The sequence below is a fragment of the Chionomys nivalis genome, chromosome 2 (genome assembly GCF_950005125.1).
Source record: "Chionomys nivalis chromosome 2, mChiNiv1.1, whole genome shotgun sequence".
Classification (NCBI taxonomy): Eukaryota; Metazoa; Chordata; class Mammalia; order Rodentia; family Cricetidae; genus Chionomys; species Chionomys nivalis.
This window is the reverse complement of record NC_080087.1, coordinates 114,131,777-114,157,204: the sequence shown is the minus strand read 5'-3', so window position 1 is coordinate 114,157,204 and position 25,428 is coordinate 114,131,777. Positions and strand designations below refer to the sequence as shown.

Sequence of the window (25,428 nt, the reverse complement as noted above, 5' to 3'; positions counted from 1 at the left end):
TTTTGACACATCTAGTTAAAGATGACAGATAAACTGCAAATGATACACTTTACATTTCCCCAACATTCCAGTAGTATAAAAGACTGTAACACAACAATAGAAGGTTAAAAAGTCCAGCAGAATCTAAAGATGCCGAGATCCACACATCAGTGGAAAATGACAAGAGAAACAAGAAATGAAAAAGTTAAAATGCAGATTCACACAAGAATCTCCCCTGGAGTTTAAGGAGTAAAATAACAGCGAGGCCCAAAACAGTGATTTGATAATGAAATATTTAGATGGGAAGACCCCTCTCAAAAATTTTTGCAGAAAATAAAACATCCCTTCAAAAAGGGAGGAAACAAAGTTTCAAGAACACTGTAAAATTGACATAATTAAAACACTAGAGAGGGTTAAATTTACATTGTATAAATTGACAATCTGCTGCAAAAAAAAAAACCTGAAAAAGTATAATAGCATCAAGTAAACTCTCAAAAATAAAAATACACACAGTAATTAAGACAGCAAAAAATCTATAAATTCAACAAAAGCTGAAAGCTGGAGTTGAAGAAAGTTTCATAAAAGCTTCTAAAATGAAAATAAATTTAAAACCTACGATCAGACAGTGAAGCAGTATAGAAGTTTTCAGTGGTCTCACTGGAGTTGGAAAATGATCCTGAGAAGAAAGATTTTTAAGCCAGAATTTTATACTCAGCTAAACTTACCATTAGATAACCCAGTAGAGCAAAGGTATTTTCAGATAAGTGTGATCCTCAGCTTTACTCCCTTATCTCTAATCTTTATTTGAAAGTCTAGTGCGGGAGTAAAGAATGGAAAGAAATCTAACTGGTGGAAATCAAGGAGCCTGAGAGATGCAAAAAGGGGTAACAGTGAAAGATCATGCGCATTTATCACTGCTCTTTCACCAGTTGCAACAAGGTGGAATTTTGTTGTTCACCAATGCATAAATAGATCATAAACATGTTGTTTATGCATACAGTGGAATTTTATCCTATGTTCAAGAATAACAAAATTATTAATTGGCAGTAAAATGGATAGAACTAGACAATATAATACTGAGGCAACCCAGACTCAGAAAGACCCATGTGGATCCTAACTTTCAAAGGTTAAGTTTGTGTATTTAAATGGAATCAAGTGAGGACAGCAGCCAAGAGACTAGAAAGAAATTTAGGAGGGGGGCAAAGAGGCTTAAAGGAAAGATGGGAGGGCAATGGAGCATGAGATGTGGGAATGGAAGGGGAATCACTGCCGGAGGAAGTACAGAGCAGGGAAGGGGAAGGGATATCAAGGAGAGCGATCACAAATGTACAAAAGTGTGCATTTTTCTTATCATTCTTTCTACAGTAGTGTGTTTAAATGGCATTAGACACTAAAAAAATAATTTTTTAAAAGCTGTGAAAGAAAATCTCCAAGTATCTCAGCAATTAATCAAAAGTGCCACCTTGCTAATTTGAAAAAGTCAAAAAGCTCCAGGAAAGATTTGTGTGGAAAGTAATACTGTAAGGCTATTTAATGAGTTAACAGTGTCATAAGGATGATGGATACAAAACTCTGGTAGGTTTGAGGTTAATTCCAGATAGCTAAATTGAAAGTCAATCAAACACAGACACGCACACAAAAGACAATTTACCAACTGTTTCTGTGAAAAGAATAACAAATGTATCATTATAGGCTAAGCTGGTGTATAGCACTTATAAACCATTCCATAGAAATATTAAATATTTCCATATCCCCATTTATGACAATATCACTCCCAGTAGGCAGTGGGAATGGAAAATGTGTACATATAGAATGGAGTCTAGTGGATGATGGGTAATTCTGTAGGGAGGAACAAAAGCCAATAAACAAAGAGAAAAACTTCAGTAATAGAAATACAGGTTGCCAGGTGACAATATAGAAACAAATACCAAAAGATCCAGCTATGTGTGTGGAAATAGTTGTCTCTGAGGAGGAAGGAACAGAAAAAAACAAAGCCTGGCATTTCTCTTCTGCATAGCAGGCTCTGTAGAACAGCTCAACTTTTAAACCAAGCTCACATACAAATCCAATAAAATTAAAAACTATGTTAATAAAACAAAAAATATCATTTAAGGAAATTCTATTTTTCATTATTAAACACAATAAATTGCACTACTTAATTGATAGTCGAAAGACATTTTCCATATTTATAAGAAATAATTTCAATATTACCAACTTGACTTATAAAATATTATACAAGTTTTAAAGTATTTAGAAAATTATGCTGTCTGAATAAATCTGTACTTTTGGATTTCAGCATAAGCGCTAATAAAGATAAACGAGGACTATTTTACCATCTGATCCAGGGGTGCCCTGTGGTCCTGGCGCTCCAGGAAGACCAGATGGCCCTGGCTTCCCTGGTTCTCCTGGAGCACAGTCGAATCTTTTAGAAACACCAGCTTCCCCTGGAAATCCTGGAGGACCAGGAATCCCTGGTGGCCCAGGGGGTCCCACCATGCCTGCAAGAAATATTAAGAATGGAAATTACGAGTGTTTTCAAGAGTAACACTTTTTATAGAGACCACAGATGGGCACATTTAAAGGAAAATGGCTGAAACTATTTGACATCACATCTAGTGAAACAAGGCAGACATAGAAAGAGAAACACCCTGTGACCTCACTTCCATGTGGGCTCTAACAGTCAAACTCACAGAAGGACGAGTACGAGTGACCGTTGTTGGGGAAGAAAGAAGTGGGAACAATGGAGGAACTGATCCAGGGGACAAGGTTTCAGGTGAGCTGAATAAATTTTGGAGATTCAGGAGGTCCCATTTATTAATTGTTTCTCTCAGTGTCTGTGCTACTGGGATTATATTTAGGAAGTGGTCTCCTGTGCCAATGCATTCAAATGTACTTCCCACTTCCTCTTCTATGAGGTTCAGTGTGGTTGGCTTTATGTTGAGGTCTTTGATCCATTTGGACTTGAGTGTTGTGCATGGTGATATGGGCCTATTTTTATTCTTCTATGTGTTGATAATTATAGATGGATGGGAGTCACCATGTTTTGACTGGGAATTAAACTCAGAACCTCTGGAAAAGCAGCCAGTGCTCTTAACCTCTGAAAACTTCTGTAAAGAAAAAGACACAGTCAACAAGACAAAACAACGGCCTACAGAGTGGGAAAATGTCTAAACCAACCCCACATCAAACAGAGGGCTGAACTCTAAAATACACAAAGAACTCAAGAAATTGGTTATCAAAAGAACAAATAATCCAGTAAAAAAAAAATGGGTACAAACCTAAACAGAGAACTCTCAACAGATGAATCTAAAATGGCTGAAAGATACTTAAGAAAATGTTCAAAATCCTTAGCCATCAGAGAAATGCAAATCAAAATGATTCTGAGATTCCATCTTATACCTGTAAGAATGGCCCAAAATCAAAAACACTGATGACAACTTATTCTGGAGAGGTTGTGGGGTAAAGGGAACACTTCTGCATTGCTGGTTGTAGTGCAAACTGCTACAGTCCCTTTGGATATCAGTGTGGCAATTTCTTAGTAAATTAGGAAACAACCTACCTCAAGATCCAGCAATACCACTTTTGGGTATATATCCAAAGCATGCTCAATTGTGCCACAAGGACATGTGCTCAACTATGTTCATAGCAGCATTATTTGTCATAGCTAGAACATGAAAACAACCTAAATGCCCTTTGACTGAAGAATGGATAAGGAAAGTGTGGTACATTTACACAATGGAGTACTACACAGCAGAAAAAATAATGACATCTTGAGATTTGCAGGCAAATGGATGAAGCTAGAAAACATCATATTGAGTGAGGTAACTCAAACCCAGAAAGACTCACTCATACTCACTCATAAGTGGTTTTTAGACATAAAGCAAAGAAAACCAGCCTACAATTCACAGTTCCAGAGACCCTAGACAATAATGAGGACCCTAAGAGAGACATAAATAGATCTAATCTACATGGGAAGTAGAAAAAGACAAGATTGCCTGAGTAAATTGGGAGTCTTGGGACCACGGTAGAGGGTAGAAGGAGAGGAGAGAGGAAGGGATGGTAGCAGAGAAAAATGTATAGCTCAATAAAAACAATAAAAAAGTTTTAAAAATTAAGATTTAAGATCCAATGTGCAGCAGGCAGAGGACAGTTAACAAGTCACACTGTATACTTGAAGCTGCTAAGAGAAAAGATCTTAAATAAAATCCTCCTTTCAAACACAAACAGGCACACATGCACACAAACCAACAACGACCATGTGGGCGTGGCCAGTGTGTTATCTACTAGCCACCTCGCTGTGTACAAACATCGAGTTGTGTACGTCACACAGACACAAATTTAAGTGCACACCTGAGAAAGAGAGAGGGGGTGGGGCTAGTCTAGGTAGCAGAGATTGATGCACTCCTGCTACCCAGTGCTTGGGAAGTGGAGACAGAATGATCATAAAATTGAGGCTACACAGAAAGAGTACATAAAAAAGTGGAACAAAGCCCCCACTTTTATCACAAGATTGATTGTCGGATCGAAAGCAGGAGCTACACCACAATAATCTGAATAAACTCTATGAAAGAAAAAGAAGAGCAGGATGCAGTAAAAAGTTATCAGACGAGGCGGGAGAGATGGCTCAGTGGTTCCAAGAGAACGCTTCCTGCTCTCCTAGAGGACCACAGTTCAGTTCCCAGAACTCACATCAGGTACTCACAAGCACCTATAACTCCAGATCCAGGGGATCCAACACCCTCTTCTGGCCTCTGAGAACATTAGCATACACCATGGCATGTAAGCGCACACACAAACACACACACACACACACACACACACACTCATCCCCATAAAAATAAATAAATAACAGTCTTTTAAAACTTGACTATCCCATACACCAAAACGCATCACTGCCTCTGAAAGGAGCTACAAGCGAAGGCACACAGGTATGGGGGATCATGTTTTCTTACTTTCTCCCATTCTTTAGGTGAGCTGGCACAGACATATTTCATTTTCTTGAAAGTATTGTTTTCTTCAATCTTCTCATCCTATTTATTCATAAAATTAATCCAAGAAAACCTATTCGCACATCTAATGGATGCAATGTGTGCTCTCCTAGTCATCTATGTAGTAGATGATAGAGATCTTTAAATTTTTCTTCTTGGCACACAAATGATGACTGCATGTGCCTAATCTGTTCATCTGTGGGAGTGCAGGGACCACTCCACTGAGTGCGCCTATGTCATAGCAGGCACAGAGAGCGGCCACAGTAGTAATAACCGAACACACATTGATTCGGTACTATGCATTAAACTGGATCCTAAGGCCTGCTCACATTCCACATCTTCTAATCCTGACCAACAGAGTATTCTTTCTTTACATAATCCTGGGTCAATTAAACCCATACTGCAACCCCCAAAGACTGACTGTACCAGACAAAGCTTTTGACATTTCTCTTGACATTCCCTAAATGAGGAAGAAGATAGTTTGGGGGAGAAGTGAACAAGAACTTGGTAGTTAGTGGTTGAGCAGCTCATGAAACTTTTTAAATTTCCTCAGTAAATACAAGAGACACAGGTCGGGCAAAACATTTACTCAAGATTTTCCTCCTGCCAGGTTTCTTTTGTTCACCTGGTTCACAGAATACAAATAAGCTTCAGACTGCTATTCCCCATCTTTTTGGAATACCGACCAGCACAGCTCCCAGAGGGGCCCTTGGTCCTTATGGCAGCAAGACACTCCCCTAGGTTTCTCTCAAATGTCATGTGGCCTGTGATTTCCTTGATTTTCTTGGGGGCCGGGGAGGAAGAGCCTTTCCCTCTAAGTAAAAGGTTTTTAAAATCGTTATATTGATTTGTTCATCTCACATAGAATATTGGGCCCCTCGTGGATGGATGGGGTTTTAAGAGTACATGTCAGCTGGGAGAATCTGCCAGAATGGTAGCTCAGTTAAGTAAACACTAGCTCCAACAGAAGTTTCAAATCCTCTCTGCAACTGGAAATCTGACGGAAGGCCTGTCAAATACTTGCCTCCGATAGCTCTTGTTGACTGAGAAAATACATATAATCTATAACATATGTATTATATATAGAATATCTATGATATAATAACATATATTGTGTGTATGTGTGGATGTGGGTGTAAAGGAACCTATATTACTTTCCTTGATTGATTTGAATTTGGAGACATTAGAAATTCAAGGTCATTGTTATAACACAACACTTAGCCTTCTGGGCCTGGAGTGCACACAGGCGAGTGTCTTTCACAAAGACTCTGAAGGCAACCTCCACGTTAGCCAGAATTAAGGATTACAGCTGGTATGGGTCTGATGTAGGAAATCCACTGTAACATTATAGTAGGCTAATACCTGGACAAGTTTCTCCTGGTCTGCCTGGCGGCCCGGGAGGACCTGGTAGTCCAACATCTCCAATTTCTCCATAACGGCCAGGGGGCCCTGGGTCCCCTGTAGGACCTGGTGAAGGCAACAACAGTTACAATAAGACAAATGTGCACACACGTCTTGAAACTCAGGAGTCTGAGAGGCTTGGAAAAGTCCAGGTTGGAGACATTTTTGCAGCTTCTTGACACATTTTAAATGGGATATGTCTAGCTAAGTTCCCTTTGGCAGAGTTCTCTGACACTGACTTCGGCGTCTCTTTTCACGGGCATCTTGGTATCTTGGTAGATGTGAGTCAAATCACCTCATACATTTTTTTTCAACAGTTAAAGCAAAACTGTTTTCTGAAAGTTTAAATAATAAAAATATCCACTACATATTTACAACCCGAAATAAAATTTGATGCCTTATGCCAATGAGACATGAACGAGGATGCAAAGCTTTCCCGGCATGTTGAACATCACATCATCACAGTAACTGTTATGGCTTGAAGCTGAAATGTTCCTCACGAGTTTGAACACTCCAGCACCACTCAGTGTTACTGGTTTCAGAGGCTTTGAAGTCTTTAAGGGGTGAGGCCAGGATGATGGAAGTTAGACAAAATAGGGAAGGAACTTTGAAAGTGCCTGGTTCCAGTACCTGTGCCTGATTCCAGTTAGTCTGCTTACTTCCCAGTACGGCTGTCCCATACAAACCTCTGCCAAAATCTGTTCCACCACAGAGTTTATGGACCACATCTTCCCTAGCATCGTGAAACCGTGAACCAAAGCCCGCCTCTCTTTCTCTCAAATATGTTGTCACAGCAATGAGAAAAGTAATTAAATATTAATATTTACGCTTCAGTCCTCCCTGGTGTGCAATACACAGGAATACTAGAACAAACTCGCTTATCTGGACCCATCTAGTCCATTTCTGTATAAGTTATGGAAGAATTAAATTGAACACAAACCTTTCAGTGGAGGAGGGGGAGTTACCAAAGCACCCGGTGGTCCTGGGTCCCCGCGATCTCCAGGATCCCCCTGAAATCATTCATTCGTTTACTTTTCTTTGAAATAACAATCATCATTCCTAGCATTAAGCAGAGGTTAGACGGTCACAGGCACATTCATCAAAGAAGTAAAAAAATCATCTGGGTAAGAAGAGAGTTGGTCAAGGCGTTCCAGACGAACTTACAGGCATCTGGCCTCTCACCTACACTCAGGAGAAAACAATGAACAGACAAAGATATAACAAAAGAAAAAGCAGGAGCTGTACCAAAATTCCCACTATGCCCATAAATTAAACATCATGTAAGCCACCAAGTTTCTTAGGACGATTTTGAACATTGGTATCTAATGGGGTATTCGAGCATAAACATATCAGTCACCTAGCAAGACCTGAAACAGTGTTTTATGATAAGGGCAAAATATTGTGTTCCTCTTAATCACGATCCGCATCCCCAAGAGCCCCGGGTTTCCCCTGAACAAGCCCTGAATGTTGTTACAAAAGAGGTTACAAAACAAAAGGAAAAGCTCTGCAGTGCCACAAAAGCTGATGATCTCCTGAGTGTGTTAAAGTTCTCGTTACTATCCACTTTCAAAAGAATTGATTCTCAAATATAAACATAACTGTGCTTCATGTACTAGTTAATATGGCAATGGTATAAAATAAACTATTCATACATAATACACAGCCTGCATGAAAATAGCATTTATAAGAGTACACCTGTTTTTTTCAAAAGTTACGCTGTTTGATTATGCAAAACATTCTTAAACCTTCAGTTGATAGCAGAATGGTCTAAAAGTTTCTCTGCCATGGGGTCACGTTTTTACCTTTGCACCAAGAAAGCCAGACAGTCCAGGATCTCCAGCCACTCCTTGTTCTCCCTGCGAATGACCAGAGACACACTCAAACAGCTGGCTGAGTCGAGCTGAGCTCACCTCACTCCTGCCTAATGTAAACAGTGGATACTCACAGAGACTCTGGGCAGTCTTCACCACTCTGGGATCAGGTCAATTTTGTAACTCAGTTTTCAAAACCAACAACACAATCCTGTAATTTAGCTGTTCTCAGTCTTCCTGATGCTGTAATGCTTTAATACAGTTCCTCATGCTGTGGTGACCACCCCCCAACCATCACATTATTTTCGTTGCTACTTCATAACTCTCATTTTGCTACTGCTATGAATCGCAATGTAAATAATTTTAGAGATAGATGTTTGCCAAAGAGGTTACAACCCACAGGTTGAGAACCATTGTGTAATTCACAAAATGCAGGAATGTGATCCAGGTGTTTAGCACTTAGGATGGAGAGGCAATAGAATAAATGGATCAAGGGTTCAAGACCAGCCTCAGTTACATAGTTAGGTAGTGAGTTCAAGGCCAGTCTGAACTACATGAAACCCTGTCTCAGAAACTCGAAAAGAAGGTTGGAAAGACGGTGAGATGGCAGAGTATACATTATTCCTGCAGAGGACTGGAGTTGGGTTCCTAGCACCCATGTTTGGTGGCTCATAACTTCTGATGTCCTCCAGACTCTTTGGACACTTTCACTCACATGTACATATAACTGTATATATTTTAAAATTATATAAATGGAGGTTTAGGTAAATGATATAATCTAAAATTATATAAATATATGTCTAGATAAATTACATAAATGTAAAATATAATATAGTCTATAAAATATAAATATACATAATTTAAATATATAACCAAAATAAAATAAATCCTTAAAACAAAATAAAACAAACCCAAATACATGGTTGAGGGTGAAATGTCTCGGTGAGTTGGGTTCTTTCCACAAAGCCTTAGGTTCAATCTTCAGAACCCATAAAGTGAGAGAAGAGAAGAGACTTTCTCAAACTGATCTCTGAGCTCCATGCATGCAGAGTCATACATGTGGACATGCACACACACACACACACAAAATAAATAAATGTAAAATAAATTTAAGACCTAAACAAAAACAAAGAAAATCCATCCAACTCCTGTCAGTGCTCACACACAATAGTCTAGCTTAAATACCTCTGCTGCTGGGCACACACAACACTATAACTTAAACACCATTCTTCCCTCTGCTGGGCACACACAACAGTACAACTTAAACACAATTCTTCACCTTTACTAGGATGCACACTTGCCTTGAATCCTGGAAAACCTGGAGATCCATGGGAACCAGGTTCACCCTAATAATTACAGAAAATCAACAATCAGAATTCAAACATAAGGCATGATACTTTTATCTTTATCTTTGTCAGCCTTGCTGTGTTGGTATTTAACCTTGACATGCATTGATATACAGCAGAATAAAGTGTAATAAGCATAAAATGGATTCTGTGTGCTTATGCCACATGGCATTCTCCTTGACCTTTGTTTAGTCTTATTCAGAAAATTCACATTATTGCCCGTGTTTAATGAAGAGAATGTGTGCGTTTGCTCTTTCCACTGTTCCAATTTAAATTATTTAGCATAATAATCTACAGCATATTCATTTGCATGGAGATGAATAGTTACTCTGTGCAACTTCAGCAAGAAAAACCACACAAAAGTCAAGGACGGACCAATCCTTAGCAGCGCTGGAGTGATGTCAGCCTACTGGAAACTGGTCTCCACGGTGGCTCTGGTGGCTCCGTGGGGAGTACGTGACTGGCGGACATGAGAGAGCATCTAGGAGCTGACAGAGTGCTTTCCTGCGAGGCACCCATAACTAGACACCTTAGTTTACAAAATACATTTACACTAAGCAGCACAGGTGCCTATCACCCTAAAACTGAGCCCACAGGAGCAGCCACAGTCCTGTTCCCTGCCCTCAGCGGTCCAGTCTTGTGCATGCCTGTTGTATCAAAATGGCATACATGGAAGGGGATGACACCCAGTTCTTGGGCAAAATACATTACTGTGTGTGGGATAGTTTTCATGTTTGGGTTCATGGCAATACAGGCATAGTCTCGCGCGTGTATGGAAGAGCAATGTTTTCAATCTCACTGAGGCTTAGGACTAAGGATCCTTACCCGGGGTCCTGGGAACCCAGGAATACCTTTCTCTCCTTTGGTACCAATCCCAGGCTCTCCCTTTAAAAGATGACAGCATTAGAAGGTTCCAGTCAATAGCACTTCCTTAATTTTAAAATCAACAACAAAATGATAAGCAAAAACGAAAACACTGGTAAGACCTTAAAGAGAGAGTAACTCCTCTACAGTGGGGGTTTATAAGATTATAGTAAGGCAATGAAATTTCCAGTAGTAAAGGCTAGCAGTTAAAATGATGAAAAAAACACAAAAAAAATCAACTGAAAATATTGTCTCACATAAATAAATGAAAGGAATTTAAATTACCTTGCGTCCTGGAGGTCCTGGAGGTCCAATTGTTCCGGGAATTCCTTTTATACCCTAAAAAGTATGATGGATATATTATGATTACATAGTATTCACTGAATTCCATACACTTCATAAATCATTTTCTTTTTGACGACCTGTTTCTCATTTAGGCTTTTTTAAAAAAGTAAGTAATCAAATTAGCAACTCAGACCTAAGTACATTTTTATCCATGGTTTTATTTGGACAAGTGTGAGACGCACAGAGGGCATGGAGGAGATATGGACTGAGCCTGCAGGTCCAAGGTTGGGGATATAGTTATAGGGAGTACTGGCTTGTTTGGGTAAGGTAGGAGACTTTGGGTATAATTTAAAAAACAGCTACAGACCGTGCATCTGGCATTGGGAATACCTGCGAGGGACAGATGGATCAATTACCCACGGACAGATGAATTAATATTTTCCCAAGGTCTACCACGTTTCCAGCCCTATGCATGTGTTAGCTTTTCAGCTATCAAACCACGAAACCCATCACCAAAGCTGGAAAGTCAACTGGATTCCCCCATGACCTTTGCTGTCTGCACTTCAGAACAGCACTCAGGAGTAGTGTGACCTGGGGTACTTAGCTCAGTCCATGCCCAGTCTGTGGATCAGCGGCTGAGTGGACCTGAGAACACTGGAAGGTTCTGAGCCTCAGCGCTCAGCCCAGACTAACTGCATTAATGACAGCACCGACCAAGTGGGGCAGCTTTGAGATTCGTTTGATGGAGCCCCGTAGCCCAGTCCCTGGACCTGCGCCCAAAAGGATTCCCCATTCATGTTTCATGAACCAGGCACAAGGAGATAAGTGGGGCTTACCTTTTCTCCTTTATAGAGGTTCAGATCAGGTGGCTGTACAAACAGGGTGGGCCCAGGAGGACCATGCTGGCCAACTTCACCCTTTAAAAACAAGAACCCGCCGGGCGTTGGTGGCGCACGACTTTAATCCCAGCACACGGAAGGCAGAGGCAGGTGGATCTCTGTGAGTTGGAGGCCAGGCTGGTCTACAAAGGGAGTTCCAGGACAGGCTCCAAAGCTACAGAGAAACCCTGTCTCGAAAAAAACCAAAAAAATAAAAACATCGAGAAAATAGGAATTTCATTTTAACTGCCTTATGTTTTGAAGCAAAGAAAACTTTCACCCAGAAATAATATAATTTTTCCAATCCTGTGAGCCTTAGATTTAAAATAAAAACCATGGAAGATGTATTGTGCTGTAAAAAATTTTATTTATCGTTTCATATGAAAATGTGGCTTAAAACAAATTCTAAAAATAAAAATAAAAATTATCTATAATGTTACTGTCTAGAGAAAATCTACTGAAGATGTTTGGTGCAGTGCTTTTTAGTGTTTATGTATGGCATGCACACAATGGGTGCACATATATACACATGTCTGTTCACACGCATGTGAACAGTGTCTTGTTAAATGCAGCCCTAAAGCTATAATCAAACTAAATACTATGTATCTCATAGTAACAAAAATCTCAGCAGATAAGAGACTGAGAAAGGAGGATCACAAATTTGAGGCTAGCACGGACTGCATAGCTTGTCCATGTTTGTGATAGGCCGGTATTTCATCATGAAGGATACCACCTCAAGTTTACTGAAAATAGTGTAACTAAAGGGATCCAGGCTCTTCGCGGACCTGGGAGGCTACCAAAGAGCTTGCAGTCTAGGGATATTGTAAGTTTTTTTTTTTGTTTTGTTTTTTGTTTTTTGTTTTCAATATCCTGTTAGCTAATAGTGTTGAAATACCAAAGAGCTCAGAAGTTAGAGATATTTTAAGGTATTTTTTCTTTCTTTCTTGTATCCTGTTACCTAGCAGTAATGATGTGTTGACATACTGCTACATACATTCTGTAATTAGAGGACTGGACAAACGCCTGGACAGCACATGCGTGAGCAATATGTACTGAAAATGATAACGGCTCCCATCCTCATTGCCCAAACACAACCTATACAGACCAACAACAACAACAACAACAACAAAAAACTATACACAACCAAAAAAAAAAAAAAACCTACACAGAGTACCTTCAAGCACCATGCTACTGTTTTTTCATCATAAAAAATATCAAATAGCTAGCCGGGCGGTGGTGGCACACGCCTTTAATCCCAGTACTCAGGAGGCAGAGGCAGGCGGATCTCTGTGAGTTCGAGGCCAGCCTGGTCTAGCTCCAGCTCGTTCCAGGACAAGAACCAAAAGCTACAGAGAAACCCTGTCTCAAAAATCCAAAAAAAAAAAAAAATCAAATTGCTAACATAATTAAACATAGACAGAAAAGTCTGACGAATAAAGCATAAAAGATCCACAATCATATGACTCAGCAATACTTAGTAATACTTAGTAAAAAACATGAAGGGTGGGAATTCAGTTTTTATTGTTTTATTTTTAATTTTTTATGTTTAGATAATGTTTCATATAGCCCAATTGACCTCAAACTTGCCATGCAGCCAAGAACTGGTCCTGAACTCCTATCCCTCCTATCTCCACCTTCTCAATGCTGGGATTACATGTATGTACACCTTGCCCAACTTTTCCCAGAGAGGTGTGTGTGTGTGTGTGTGCGCGCGCGCGCGCGGTTGCATGCATGCGTGCAAGAGAGAGAGAGAGAGAGAGAGAGAGAGAGAGAGAAGGTTCACCTTCCCATGAGCTGGTATTAAAGGTATGCATCACCATGCCATGCTCAACATTGTTACCATCGCAAACTTGAGTTCCTAGTTCTATGACCTCACCTTTATGGTCAAGAGAATATTATGGGCATTTCTTTCATCATAAGAACTTCATATATATCTCTGATTCTTTTTAACCACCCGTACTGTAACTTAACTAACCTGGAACTTCATCCATGTCAACAGGAAAAACAAGTCTGTCCTGCCATGTTAACCTTACCCTGCTAACCTCCCTGCTGTGGAGTAGATGCCTAAGAGCTGTTTCTCCTATGTGAAGAAGAGCACCCATCCCCCGCTGGGCATTCAAGGTAAGTCCAGAGAAGCCACCACCTTAAATCGCTTTCCTAGAGTACCCTACCCATGAAGTTACTTCCTAACACCAGAATGATGCTTTGTCAGAGCTCGGGGTATTATGTTTACAGCTAAGGGTAAACTAAGTCAGCAAGGAGGATCTGTGAGCTATAAAGCTGAACAACAAGGACACAGTGAGCACAGATGGTGACAACAGTCTCTATTGCTAAAGAAAACATCTTAACATTTGCTCTACACGAGGGATGCTTACCGGGTCTCCCCTTTGCCCCTTTATTCCCACAGCACGATTTCCCTGAAAGAAAAAAGAAAGATATCTAATTGCTTTCTAGTTTTAAAAAGACAATTAAAAGCGATTAAGACTTTTAGCTGTGCAGCTCGTTAAGGCTTGTTCAAAAGGGAAGGAAGTGATTGAGAGGAGTATCAATGGCCAGTCATCTCACTGAGGCCAGGTTCTGATGATGGATTTGATCCAGAACTTACCTTCAACCCAGGGCTCCCAGGATGACCTATAGGTCCCTAAATCAATGGGAAAAAATTATTAGCAATCATAGTCATCAGAATGTCTTTCTTTATCACCCCAAGTTTCAACTAGGAAACACATCTGATTTTAAAGTTGCTCGAGCCACTCTCATTCTTAGGTAATAATGTGACCTCCTAGAAGTAAGGAGAAAAATAGTAGTTGCCAGAGTCTGGGGAGGCTGGATAGGAAGAAGGGCATGAAGAAGAGCTAGCCAATGAGAATGAAAATTCAGTTAGTTGAAAGGGTTGAGTTCTGGCTCTACACCACAGTGAAGTGACAGTTAACAATCATTTACCACACATTACAAAGTGCCTACTGAAGATTTTAAATGCTTCCAATACAAAGAAAGGATGGATGTTACAGGTGATAGGTGTGCTAATAACTATCCTGATTTTATCACTGCACGTTAGATGAATGCATCCAAATATCATGGTGTACCTCATGAATACATATAGCTGCATGTGTGTGTGTACATGTAAGTGTTCATACATATGTAGGTGCATGTGTGCATAGTGTATGTGGAGACCATGATCCATCTCATATGCCCTTTCTTATTTTTAGAGACAGTGTCTCCCACTGAAATCTGGGCTTCATTAATTAGGCTGGGCCAGCTAGTCAGGTAGCCTCAGAGTCCTACCTGCATCTGTCCCTCAGCACAGGACAGAAGCGTGTGCCACCTTTATGACAAGAGCCAAGAAGCATGCCTGATTCTTTTTTTTTTTGGTTTTTTGAGACAGGGTTTCTCTGTGGCTTTGGAGCCTGTCCTAGAACTAGCTCTGTAGACCAGGCTGGTCTCGAACTCCCAGAGATCCGCCTGCCTCTGCCTCCCGAGTGCTGGGATTAAAGGCGTGCACCACCACCGCCCGGCCATGCCTGATTCTTTATGTGAGTTCTGGGGTAGGACTCAAGTCCTCAGGCTCATGCGGAAAATAATCTTTCAAGCTCTGTGTGCACAATTATGTGTCATTTAAAAATGACAAGCCTGGTGTGAAGGCGCATGCCTTTTAGCCCAAGCTCTCCAGAAGCAGAGGCAGGCAGATCTCTGAGTTTGAGGCCAGCCTGCTCTACAAAGTGGGTTCCAGGATAGCCAGGAAAACACAGAGAAACTCAGTCTTGAAGGAAGAAAGGAAGAAAGGAAAAAAGAAAGAAAGAAAGAAAGAGAGAGAGAGAGAGAGAGAGAGAGAGAGAGAGAGAGGGAGAAGGGGAGGGAGGGAGGAAAGAAGGAAGGAAGGAAGGAAGGAAGGAAGGAAGGAAGGAAGGAAGGAAGGAAGGAAGGAAGGAAGGAAGGAAGGAAGGAAGGAAGACACAGTGAACTTTTAAACATGGATGGGCTCTTTTTCTGTGTAGGGAGTGACTTCTGATGGGAGACCTATGCACCAAGATGGATTCTTGCCAATAAGTGTGGTTCATTAGCCTGACTCAAGAATGCAGCTTAGTTCTCAGTGCTACACTGTTGTCTACAGAGGGACAACATCGTCAGAGCTGTACTTACTGCAGGCCCGGGTGCACCAGCATACCCCATGGGCCCTGCTGATCCTTGGGCACCCCTAAATCCCTAGAGAGAGAAAGAGAGATCAGCACATGTACTGTGTAAACCACAATGGCATGTAACCTCAAGCAGATATAAACCTGCAAAGCAGTCAGTCTCCCCGCATACACTCAGTAAGCGCATCTTCAGCAGAGGTGGGAGCAGCCTTCCGGTAAGGGTGACACACTCTCCTGTAGGGTTCCATTCAGCTCAAGAGAACAATCAGCATCGTACAAATCAAAACTTGTAATATTAAAAGCCAGAAAAAAAGAACTTCATTAGTTCTTCCTAATTCCAATACAACTTTATACATCTCAAGATGTCTCTTCGTATCAGTCTTGGGTAACATTCATATTTAAAGTCTTTTTTAGTTTATGCCGAGGAATATTTACCTATGTCCCTTGTGCCTGCAGAGGCCAGAACAGGGATCCCCTGGAGCCGTGGTTCTCAACCTTCTTAATGTTGTGATCCTTAAATATAGTTCCTCAAATTGTAATGACCCCCACCATAAAATTATTTTCATTGCTACTTTATAACTGTAATTTTGCTACTGTTGTGGACCATGATGTAAGTATCTGATATGCAGGATATCTGATATGCTACCTCCAAATAGGTCAAGACCCACAGGTTGAGAATCATTGCCCTAGACCTAGGATTAGAGACAGTCATGAGATTCTAGGCGGGTGCTAGGAACTGAGATCAGGTCCTTTGCAAGAGCAGCCAATGCTCTATAACCACTGATCCATCTCTCTTGCCCCATATTTAGATATTAATGTATTTGTACTGTTTTAAATTGATTTTTATTGAGCTCTACATTTTTCTTCGCTCCCCTCCCTTCCTTTCCCCTCCCCTTCAACTCCCCCCTCAAGGTCCTCATGCTCCCAATTTACTTAGGAGATCTTGTCTTTTTCTACTTCCCATGTAGATTAGATCTATGTAATGTATTTATACTTAAAAAAAAAAAAAACACACTTGAAATGTGGCCTAGAGGACGAAAGTGAATAGAAACACTGTCCCCAGCTCAGGATCAAGATGGTTCAGACATAAGCAGTTTCTTGACTCATGTGAGCTGCCAGCACCATGGCTTACACTCTGGCAGATGGCAGGGATGGCTGAGCAGCCCTCGAAGGCTGGAGAGAGCAGCGCCCTGTTCTACAGTTCACGTCAGTTAGGGAACGGCCTGGAAATGCGAGTCTGTGAATAATCGCTGGGAGGTAAAACTGCTTTTCGGTTTCAATCTTGCCAACACTGATAAACTGAAAGGCTAATGTGATCATTGAGTTACGGGGAGATGAAAGTGTGCAATATAGCAATAAACAGTCACTAATTTATCAGGCAAAAGTCTTAGAGAAGTGGAATAAAATTCTAATCACTGTATTTATGTAGGAGGCTGTGTGTGTGTGTATGTGTGTGTTTCTAAAAGTTAATTTTGTAAAGGCCAATAAATGCCTAACAGTACTAAATGATCATGACCAGACAACGGGGATTAGGGATAAAAAGCAGCTTTTTGAGGTTCAGCAGTTGCTTCCCAGTGGGTAAACTGGACTTAACATCCCCGTGTCCATTCTATGAAAATTTTAATTTTCACAAGAGATCACAGTTTTATTCTTGGTAGGTCCCACACTTTTTGTGGCTGGTCATGTTGAGCTTAATATCTATAGAGCTATCTAAAAAGAAGACAGATGCCCATGGTCTTCTCAGGAGACTTACTGGCAAGCCGGGAGGTCCTGGGTCCCCGCGGTCTCCCTGCAATGACAACATTATACCGTTTTATAAGAGGAGGGGAGTTTTCTAAGGACACGGATGACCCAGAAAGGCAGTGCAGATCGTTCTTGCTCCACTTGTCTTTCTGCGAGATAGGCAGCAAATTCACTTTATTAATGTTGAGAAAACAGTCACAGAAGGGCTCCACAGAGCTGTTCTCCTGTCTACCTACTGGAGGCCAGAACAAGGGTGGTGGAGTCACTGTAGGGTAAAAGGGGCCAAGGAAAAACACCCTGACCCTGACTTAATCCCATGACCAGGGTTTGAAATCCCACCAATCCCTGAGCATGAAATTCTGCCAATCCCTGAGCCTGCCCCAGAATCAGGTTCTAAAAACTCACTAATTCAAAGATACCCTGGAATGTCCTGCCCAGCCCCCCAAGAAACTCTATATAAACTCTGTACCCTGTTCAGTTTGCTGCGGCTCTTCACCCCAGAGGCAGCCACCCTCCTGGAGTTTTCCTTCCCAATACATCTCTGGAGTGAGATTAGTTGTGTGGTGTAACATTTTCTCAGGAGCAGAGCCCGGCCATAACAACTTTCACAGGAGCCAGAGCAGAGCAGAATGGAGAACTGTAACCTTTTCCCCAACAGAGCAGAGCTGTTACCCTTGCACTGGGGACACTTTTCCCTGGAGCAGAGCTGTACGCTCCTAGCTTACATTGACTTTGTGGCATTCCTTAGTTCCCGACCGTCAGAATACCTTCCCATCTGAGCTGCAATGCTTACAGTCAAGACAGCATAGAAGAAGGATGTGGGTTGTCCTTCTGCTCATCTTACACTACCATCTTGGTGGAAAAGTCCTATATTCTCACAGTATACCTATCTCTGGTCTAGTGGCTATATAGGGCCTTGCTGTACAATAGCGGTTTTCAATCTCTGGGGTCTACATATCAGGTATTTACATTACTGTTCATAACAGCAAAATTGCAGTTATGGAGCAGCAATGAGAATAATTTTACAGTTGAGCGTCACCATAACATGAGGAACTGTATTAAAGGGTTGCAGCTTTAGGAAGGTTGGGAACTGCTGCTCTGGAGTGGCAGGAAGAGATTGAGGGAGAGCCCCTCACTGCTGGAACATCCACATCTGACTCTCAACCTTGTGCCAAGGCTTGGTTGCTTTCTGTAATGATCATAGTGGATGCATGCTCCCAGACACAGGGTCTCTCTAAATTCCCTATGCTTAAAGGACGATTTCAGATGTTACCCACGTTTAGGTCTAGTTACTTCTGTAGTGTTAGTTTCAAATTCCTGTTCAACCAAGGCCACCTTAAGGTTCTCAGTGACCCGCAATTCTCAGGTCAGTCCTCACCAATGACTACCTGACCCCAGTAACAGTACCGATGAGCCTGGATAGCCCTGAAATAAATATGTCCTTATAATTCTGAATGTGTAAGCAGCAAGGAAATCTACAGTCAAAGAGATGAAGGTCAATATTTTCATACAGGAGGAACTGAGACATCTTGTTCTGTCAGGTTAATGACCAAAAACATCAGTACGTCCAATAAAACTTTGAAAGAAATCTCTGCCCATGCATTTCCAATTGGGAAGAAGACTTTGACAAGCCCATGATGACGGATATAACACTCACCTGAATACCTTTAATGCCACCGGAAATGAACACTGATCTTCCTTTTTCTCCATTTTCCCCAGGCTGACCCTGAAAAGGAAAGATTGGTTAGGAAAAAGTGGATTGCTGTTCCACTGTTTTCTTTTCTATATGAAATACTAGTCACCAATTTAAAAAAAGCATTGTAATCATCTACCTGGGGTAGATTTATCATCTACCTGATCTTACTGGTTTGCAAACAGGTCTCTCAGGCCTTCAGTTAGGATCTGCGAAGACACTCCCAAAGGAAGACACCCCACTAATGGATAGTTTTAGTTGCTAATCATGAGGCAGAAAGATTGCATTCTTCTCATAATATAATGCAAGAAGGTATTCTTAAAAATAAATAATTTTGCAACTTTATTTTTGATACAGAAATGATTTTAAGAGCATTTACTTGACTCCTTTCAGTATTTGTATTCAAAACTGATCTTACACAACCTTTGTAAGGCTGTCTTTCAAATTAACAGCATCTTCTCTTTGTGACCCTGCTAGTTTGCCTAGAGAGTTTTGTTTGTTTGTTTGTTTGGTTGGTTGGTTGGTGGGTTGGCTGGTTTTTGAGACAAGGTGTCACTATGTAGCTGTAGTTTGTCAGGAACTCAGAGATCTGCCTGCCTTACCCTCCCAAGGGCTGGGATTAAAGGCCTGAGCCACGGTGGCCAGCTGTTTAGAGCATTTTTCGAAGGTAGATAAACAGCTCAAAGAATTTCATCCTAATTTTCCTATATAACAACTTAAAATCCTCATTAACATCTTATACACATTGACTTGTCACAAAGAGTGTTTGCCTTCTTCATGTTATCAAGCTCTCTGTAGAAGAGTATAACTCTCCAAGTTGATCCCACTCATCAAAGCAGCTCCCTTTGTTTCCAGGGGAAGACCCCCAATGACTTCCTGGTAAGTCACATCAACTGCCCCCTTGAGGAATCAGTTTGGCCTCTGCAGTCAGTCTTGGCTTCCTACAGTTCCAGTCTGCAGGGATCTCAGTTCCACATTGAGTTAAGACAGTTATGGTGACGAAAATCAACCAAAGAACTGCACAGAGGTTAGCGTTGAAACTTGGAGGCAGAACATTTGTCCGGCCAACCCTAGGTCCTGGGTTTGATTCCCAGATCAAAATCTTTGCTTCACTGCTAGCTCCTCGGCCCACAAACCACTACAGAAATAACACACCAGTCATGATCTGTGACTGATGACATCATGTGTTTCCAAGCTTGTTGTGATTGATCACGTAAGCCTACCATGATTGATCGCTGCACATCTTTGTACACTCCTCACTCCTTTTTTATTTTATTGTATTATTAGCATGGGTAGCTTTAGCATTCACAGACAGTTTCACTTTACAGGCGGGTGGTCAGAAGAAACAAACACTGCTTAACAAAGAGACTGTTGTGACAGTCCAACACTGTAGTCCTATACATTGTTGCTTGCTGTGAAAAAGCTACCACTGAGAGCCCCTGCTCTCTGAAACGCCTGATTCAGTAGGATGAGGTCTGGTCCCGTTGGAAGAGCTGGGGTTGTGTGTGTTCATCTCACTGCACTGGTCCATCAAATGTCTGAGACTAGAGCGGAGGGCTTGACTGAGAACCTTAACATCCAAAATGATTTTTATGTGATATCAAGAGAGGTGCCAGCCTGGAATTCCTTCCGAGTTCTATGTTCAGACCAGCTCTTCAGTCTAGAGCACAGGCGAGATGAACGGCGGGGAAGTGAATGGCTCTGGCAGTGCCGATAAGAAGCCTTCTGGGAGGATTTGAGAAGAGCTATTTAAATGGCAAAGCGAAAAGTCTGAAAGGAAGTCAACATTTTCTTAAGGGAAGGCATATATTTATTTATTAAATATTTTTCTCAATTTTTAATATTTCTTTGAGGATTGCATTATAATGCATTTTATCCCAGGCCAAATTATGTCAGATTTTTACTTAAGTGAGAGAGGCAGGGAGGTGCATGGTGAGAATACAAGAGTGTCCCTTGCTGAAGCTGTATTTAAAGACAAATTTACCCTAAATGGTGGGAGTGGAAGTTTTGGTAAACTGACCCTTCCTTTTTAAACTATCCAGTTTTTGTACAGGAACTAGAAAGACCTTGATAAAACCAGTTAGATCACAGCCCTTCTTAAAGCCACAAGGGTCTTCTTACAGCATGGAAAAGGAAATCTCGTTTACTTCCACAGCCTATGATGCCCCGACGTATTCTGGTTCTGCCCACCTTGCCACTCCCCTCTGCAATCACCCGGTTTAGTTCACCATGCTGCAGACAAAGCTGCACTGACTCCACTTCCCTAGTACACCAAGACGTTGCCAGGATAGTCTTTTCACTTAGAAAGCTCTAGGATGTGCTAATGGTGTCTTACAGGGGGGCCTCCTGGGCCAGGCGCTCCTCTTTCTCCTGGAAATCCTGGATCACCTCTTGAGCCACTGAAACCATCCACGCCAGGTTTGCCTCTGGGTCCTGGAGGTCCTGGGTGACCCTGCAGAGGACAAAACTGTGAGCGAAATATTTCTGCAAGAAAACCCTAACACAAAGGCTATGCAACACGGACCCCAAACTACAGAACTTAGGGCACACTTGTTTACTCGTTTCTCTTTGTGAGGCTTCCTAAAAGAGCCAGATGGTGAAATCACAATTTAGAAATGTCCCGTGTCCACGGTAAGTTCATTTAGTTTGAGTTGCTCTCCAGCTTAGGGGAAAACCTTCCTTGAAATCCCGAGACTTGGCTGCATTGTGAAGTTCCCCAAGCCCCACTTCCTTCTTGTCCCAGGCTTCTGTATTGTATGACTCTCAGCGCCACTTGCAAAGCTGGGACCCACCAGATGAGGTTCCTGTTATGGGCACACATTTCATTCCGGTGCACTGAGCATGACATGATATCTAGCATCAATTCTGGACTTGTTTTTTTAATGTCTTTGAAGACTTTGCTATTTGTGTAAAATGTTTTAGTTTGAGAATTATTGCACAATTAAAGAGTAAGCAGTCTTTAAAGAACTAAGCGCACATCTATTTTGAAAATATATTTTTCAGGGATTTTGTCGTTTTCCCCTTCCCCCTTTTTTTCCTAAGATAGATTCTTATTATGTAAACCAGAATTGTCTCAAGCTCATAATCTTCCTGCCTCAGACTCCCAAGCACTGACACCTCACTCTGCTTCACTTTGAAGCTCCTAGCGACTGCTTTTATTCCTTTCTTAAAACAATGAGAAAAATGTGAGGACACTCACTGGTACGCCATCCAAACCTGGAAATCCAGGGACACCGGTTGGACCCTATTTCAAAATATAAAACAGAGATGTAAAAATGAGTAGTAGATTATTAGATTGGCAAGTGTGGTTATTTGAAACCAAGAACAGTTGATGGCCCCAAATCAAAACCCCTTAGCAGTCATTGTCACTTGTTTTTAGGCTGATGGGTCCAGGTCTCAATGTTTAAGAAGCAATCCTTTCACACTCGGTTATACGGACCTGGGAAGGCAACTTGGTAGAACCAACCCAAAGTATATATTCAGCATGCTGTCACGAGCTCCAGCCCTGTGAATCCTTCCCAGGACAACAGACTCTTAATGTGAGCCACAGCAATTGATGGGGTTGCGTCCCTGCCCTGGCACTACACTGAGTCGCAAAAGCATTCCACATGTTCATCAACACGAAATAAGCTATGGTTATATGTAAATATGATGGTATATTCTTTTCTTTAGTACTTTTCAAGAAATAAATGCGGATTAAGAAATTGACATAGGATGATCTCTAAGACATGCTGTTGACTGAGAAATGAAAGGTTCAGCTAGGCACACATAATACTTTGTTTGGGAAGTTTGGAAAGCAGATGAACAATGCCAGCCCTCTGTGTTCATATTTACAGATCGGAGAAATGTTCCAGAAGGGCTTGCTCCTTGGGAGAGGGGCTGAGAGAAAAGACCGGTTACCACGGAGTCCTGTGGTAGTCTTAGCTTTTGACCAGGTGCAGTCATGCAGTATTCCTGAGTCTAAGTGTTATAAAGAGGTGGGTGGAACAATTTATCCTTTAATGAGATAATATACCTTTCTTCCTGAATCCCCATCCATGGTGCAGCAGGCTACAGGCATGGCAAAGCTGCCCACTGTCTTAAATTATTCAGAAGAGCGTGAATTCAGATGTCTGGATTTCTCTTCTCTATGCAGGCTTACCCTAAGACTCTGGGCTTCCCCAATGTTTTAGGCTTCCTTACCCTTTTTTTTCCTGACGTTCTCCTACCTGTCATGTGGCTGCTTGTCTGCCATGTGTCTCACCTCCATATTCCAGGCCTCTATGCCTCCATGCCTGCTTATACTGCATGGGTATTTTCCCCTTCTCCTGTCTATTCTCCTCCTTTTAACAGCTGCTGAGATTTGAAGTTTGCCTATCCAGGGAAGTTTTCTTTTAAATACTAATAAGATTGTACTCAGAATTTTAAGTAAACAGACCCTGAGCATTGGGGACTGATGAGATGCTAACTGACTCACCTTGTCTCCTTTCTCTCCTTCTGCTCCAGGCAAGCCACTGACACCTCTCAGTCCTTTCTCTCCTGGAATCCCAATGGGTCCCGGGGGTCCCAAGGGCCCTATTGGTCCCTGTGGTCCCAGTGGTCCTGGTTGACCCTGAAATTGAAAGGAGAGCAAAAGAAGCCATTGTGTTTGCTCATACAGGCGCTTCCCTGCGAGAATAGGAAAATCAGAACACTAGAGCTGAGCAAATTTTAATAGAAACACAAATGATTGTTAATTTAAGTAGAAGCTATGTCATTGCCTTTCCAAGTGGATTTTAAGCTCTGTGATAAATTTGCATTATTGTGTACATATATACATGTGTGCATATATGTATGCATGTGCATGCATATGTGCATATGTACATGTGTGTGTACAAGGGGACATATGCATGTTCGCAGATGTAAGTGGATTAAAGATCTGCTATTATTTTCCCACTGCCAATTGCACTTGTCAGTCTTGGGATGTCTCATGAAGCATAGAAGTAAAAACATCAAACTCTTACCGTGACCACATAAAGAACACAGCGATGAGTGAAGGAGAAAATATCTATTGTTCATATAATTCAAAGGGATAATGATCTTCATCCTGTAGATGCTTCCCCCTTCCACAAGACAGGATTTCTCTGTGTAGCCCTGGCTGTCCTGGAACTAACTCTGCAGACCAGGCTTGCCTCCAACTCAGAGGTCCCCCTGCCTCTGCCTCCTGAGTGCTTGGATTAAAGGTGTGCACCACCACTGCCCAGCTCCGTAGCTGCTTTTAGCTCATTTCTCAGTCACTGGACAAATGCTTTCTGTGCAATCCATGCAGTCCAGCACCCTGCAAAGCATGTGGGTCACAACTGCCTGAAACTTCAGCTCCAGGGGATCCAGGACCCTCTTTGACCTTTATAGCCATTTGTACTCATGTGCACATACACACAGATACACATGTAAGTGCGTTTTAAACAAATATTTCATAAGAGGAATGATAAGGGCAGGAATTGTTTTGTGGGTTACTTCTATTTCTTCCCACACTCTGAAGGGACAGATGGACTGCTGGTGATGATGACCACAAGTTTGACAATCCTAGCCGGATCACACATTCACTTTAACTGCCCTCCACCTAAAGCCATGTACAGTTGGTGATTTTGAAAAAATAATTCTATCAAAACATAATTTTGGGGGGGATAGAGAGATGGCACAAAGGTGAAGAGCACTGGCTGATCTTCCGGCGGTCCTGAATTCAACTCCCTGCAACCCCATGGTGGCTCACAATCATCTATAATGGGATCTGGTTTGCAGGCATATATATAGGCAGAACAATGTATACATAATAAATAAAAACAAGCTTTAAAAACATTTTTGGAATGCAGAAATTCAAGTTTGCTTATTTTGTTTTACAATTGTTAACAATTGAAAACAAAGAGGCTATTTTAATGGACTCAGAAATAGAGAAATATAGAATCAGCTTGTTCAAATGGCAGTGTCTCAACATTCTGAATTGGATGTGGGTAGAAAGTATATTCGACTCTTGTTGCATTTAATAACTTGCTTTGCTGTCTTGGGCTACAATTCTGATGGTAGACGGAGAGAAGTTTGCAATGATTGCTGAGTAATAAGGCTGTCACCAACGCACGGGGGTCTGCCACACACTGTGATGGCAAAGGTGCTCCCCACCACATCTCCTTAGAGTAAAAACACCCTTCAGACTAATTTAAAGTTTGGCTGTGAGCTTTCGTGATTCTTCAAATTTTCCAAAATCCATTAAGAACAAGATAGTTTATAACCCTTTACCCCAATAACACTCATAACAGGGTTCTTGGAAAAAGTATTTCTTGCAGAGCGCTCTCTG

The 25,428-nt window shown here is 41.5% G+C and overlaps 1 protein-coding gene across 1 annotated transcript in view; it reads right to left on the bottom strand.

Moving 5' to 3' along the window:
- Col4a4 (collagen type IV alpha 4 chain) overlaps window positions 1-25,428 on the bottom strand; it is a 119,349-nt gene that overhangs the window by 55,269 nt on the left and 38,652 nt on the right. The window contains exons 5-20 of the mRNA XM_057761899.1: window positions 23,575-23,709; window positions 22,318-22,362; window positions 21,454-21,570; window positions 19,083-19,151; window positions 17,436-17,471; window positions 15,690-15,752; window positions 14,158-14,193; window positions 13,928-13,969; window positions 11,511-11,591; window positions 10,675-10,728; window positions 10,351-10,410; window positions 9,481-9,525; window positions 8,171-8,224; window positions 7,309-7,378; window positions 6,330-6,434; window positions 2,313-2,477 (exon numbers count right to left, since the gene is read on the bottom strand). Of these exons, the coding sequence (XP_057617882.1) occupies window positions 2,313-2,477; window positions 6,330-6,434; window positions 7,309-7,378; window positions 8,171-8,224; window positions 9,481-9,525; window positions 10,351-10,410; window positions 10,675-10,728; window positions 11,511-11,591; window positions 13,928-13,969; window positions 14,158-14,193; window positions 15,690-15,752; window positions 17,436-17,471; window positions 19,083-19,151; window positions 21,454-21,570; window positions 22,318-22,362; window positions 23,575-23,709 (1,177 nt within the window). The remainder of the gene's footprint in view (window positions 1-2,312; window positions 2,478-6,329; window positions 6,435-7,308; window positions 7,379-8,170; window positions 8,225-9,480; window positions 9,526-10,350; window positions 10,411-10,674; window positions 10,729-11,510; window positions 11,592-13,927; window positions 13,970-14,157; window positions 14,194-15,689; window positions 15,753-17,435; window positions 17,472-19,082; window positions 19,152-21,453; window positions 21,571-22,317; window positions 22,363-23,574; window positions 23,710-25,428) is intronic.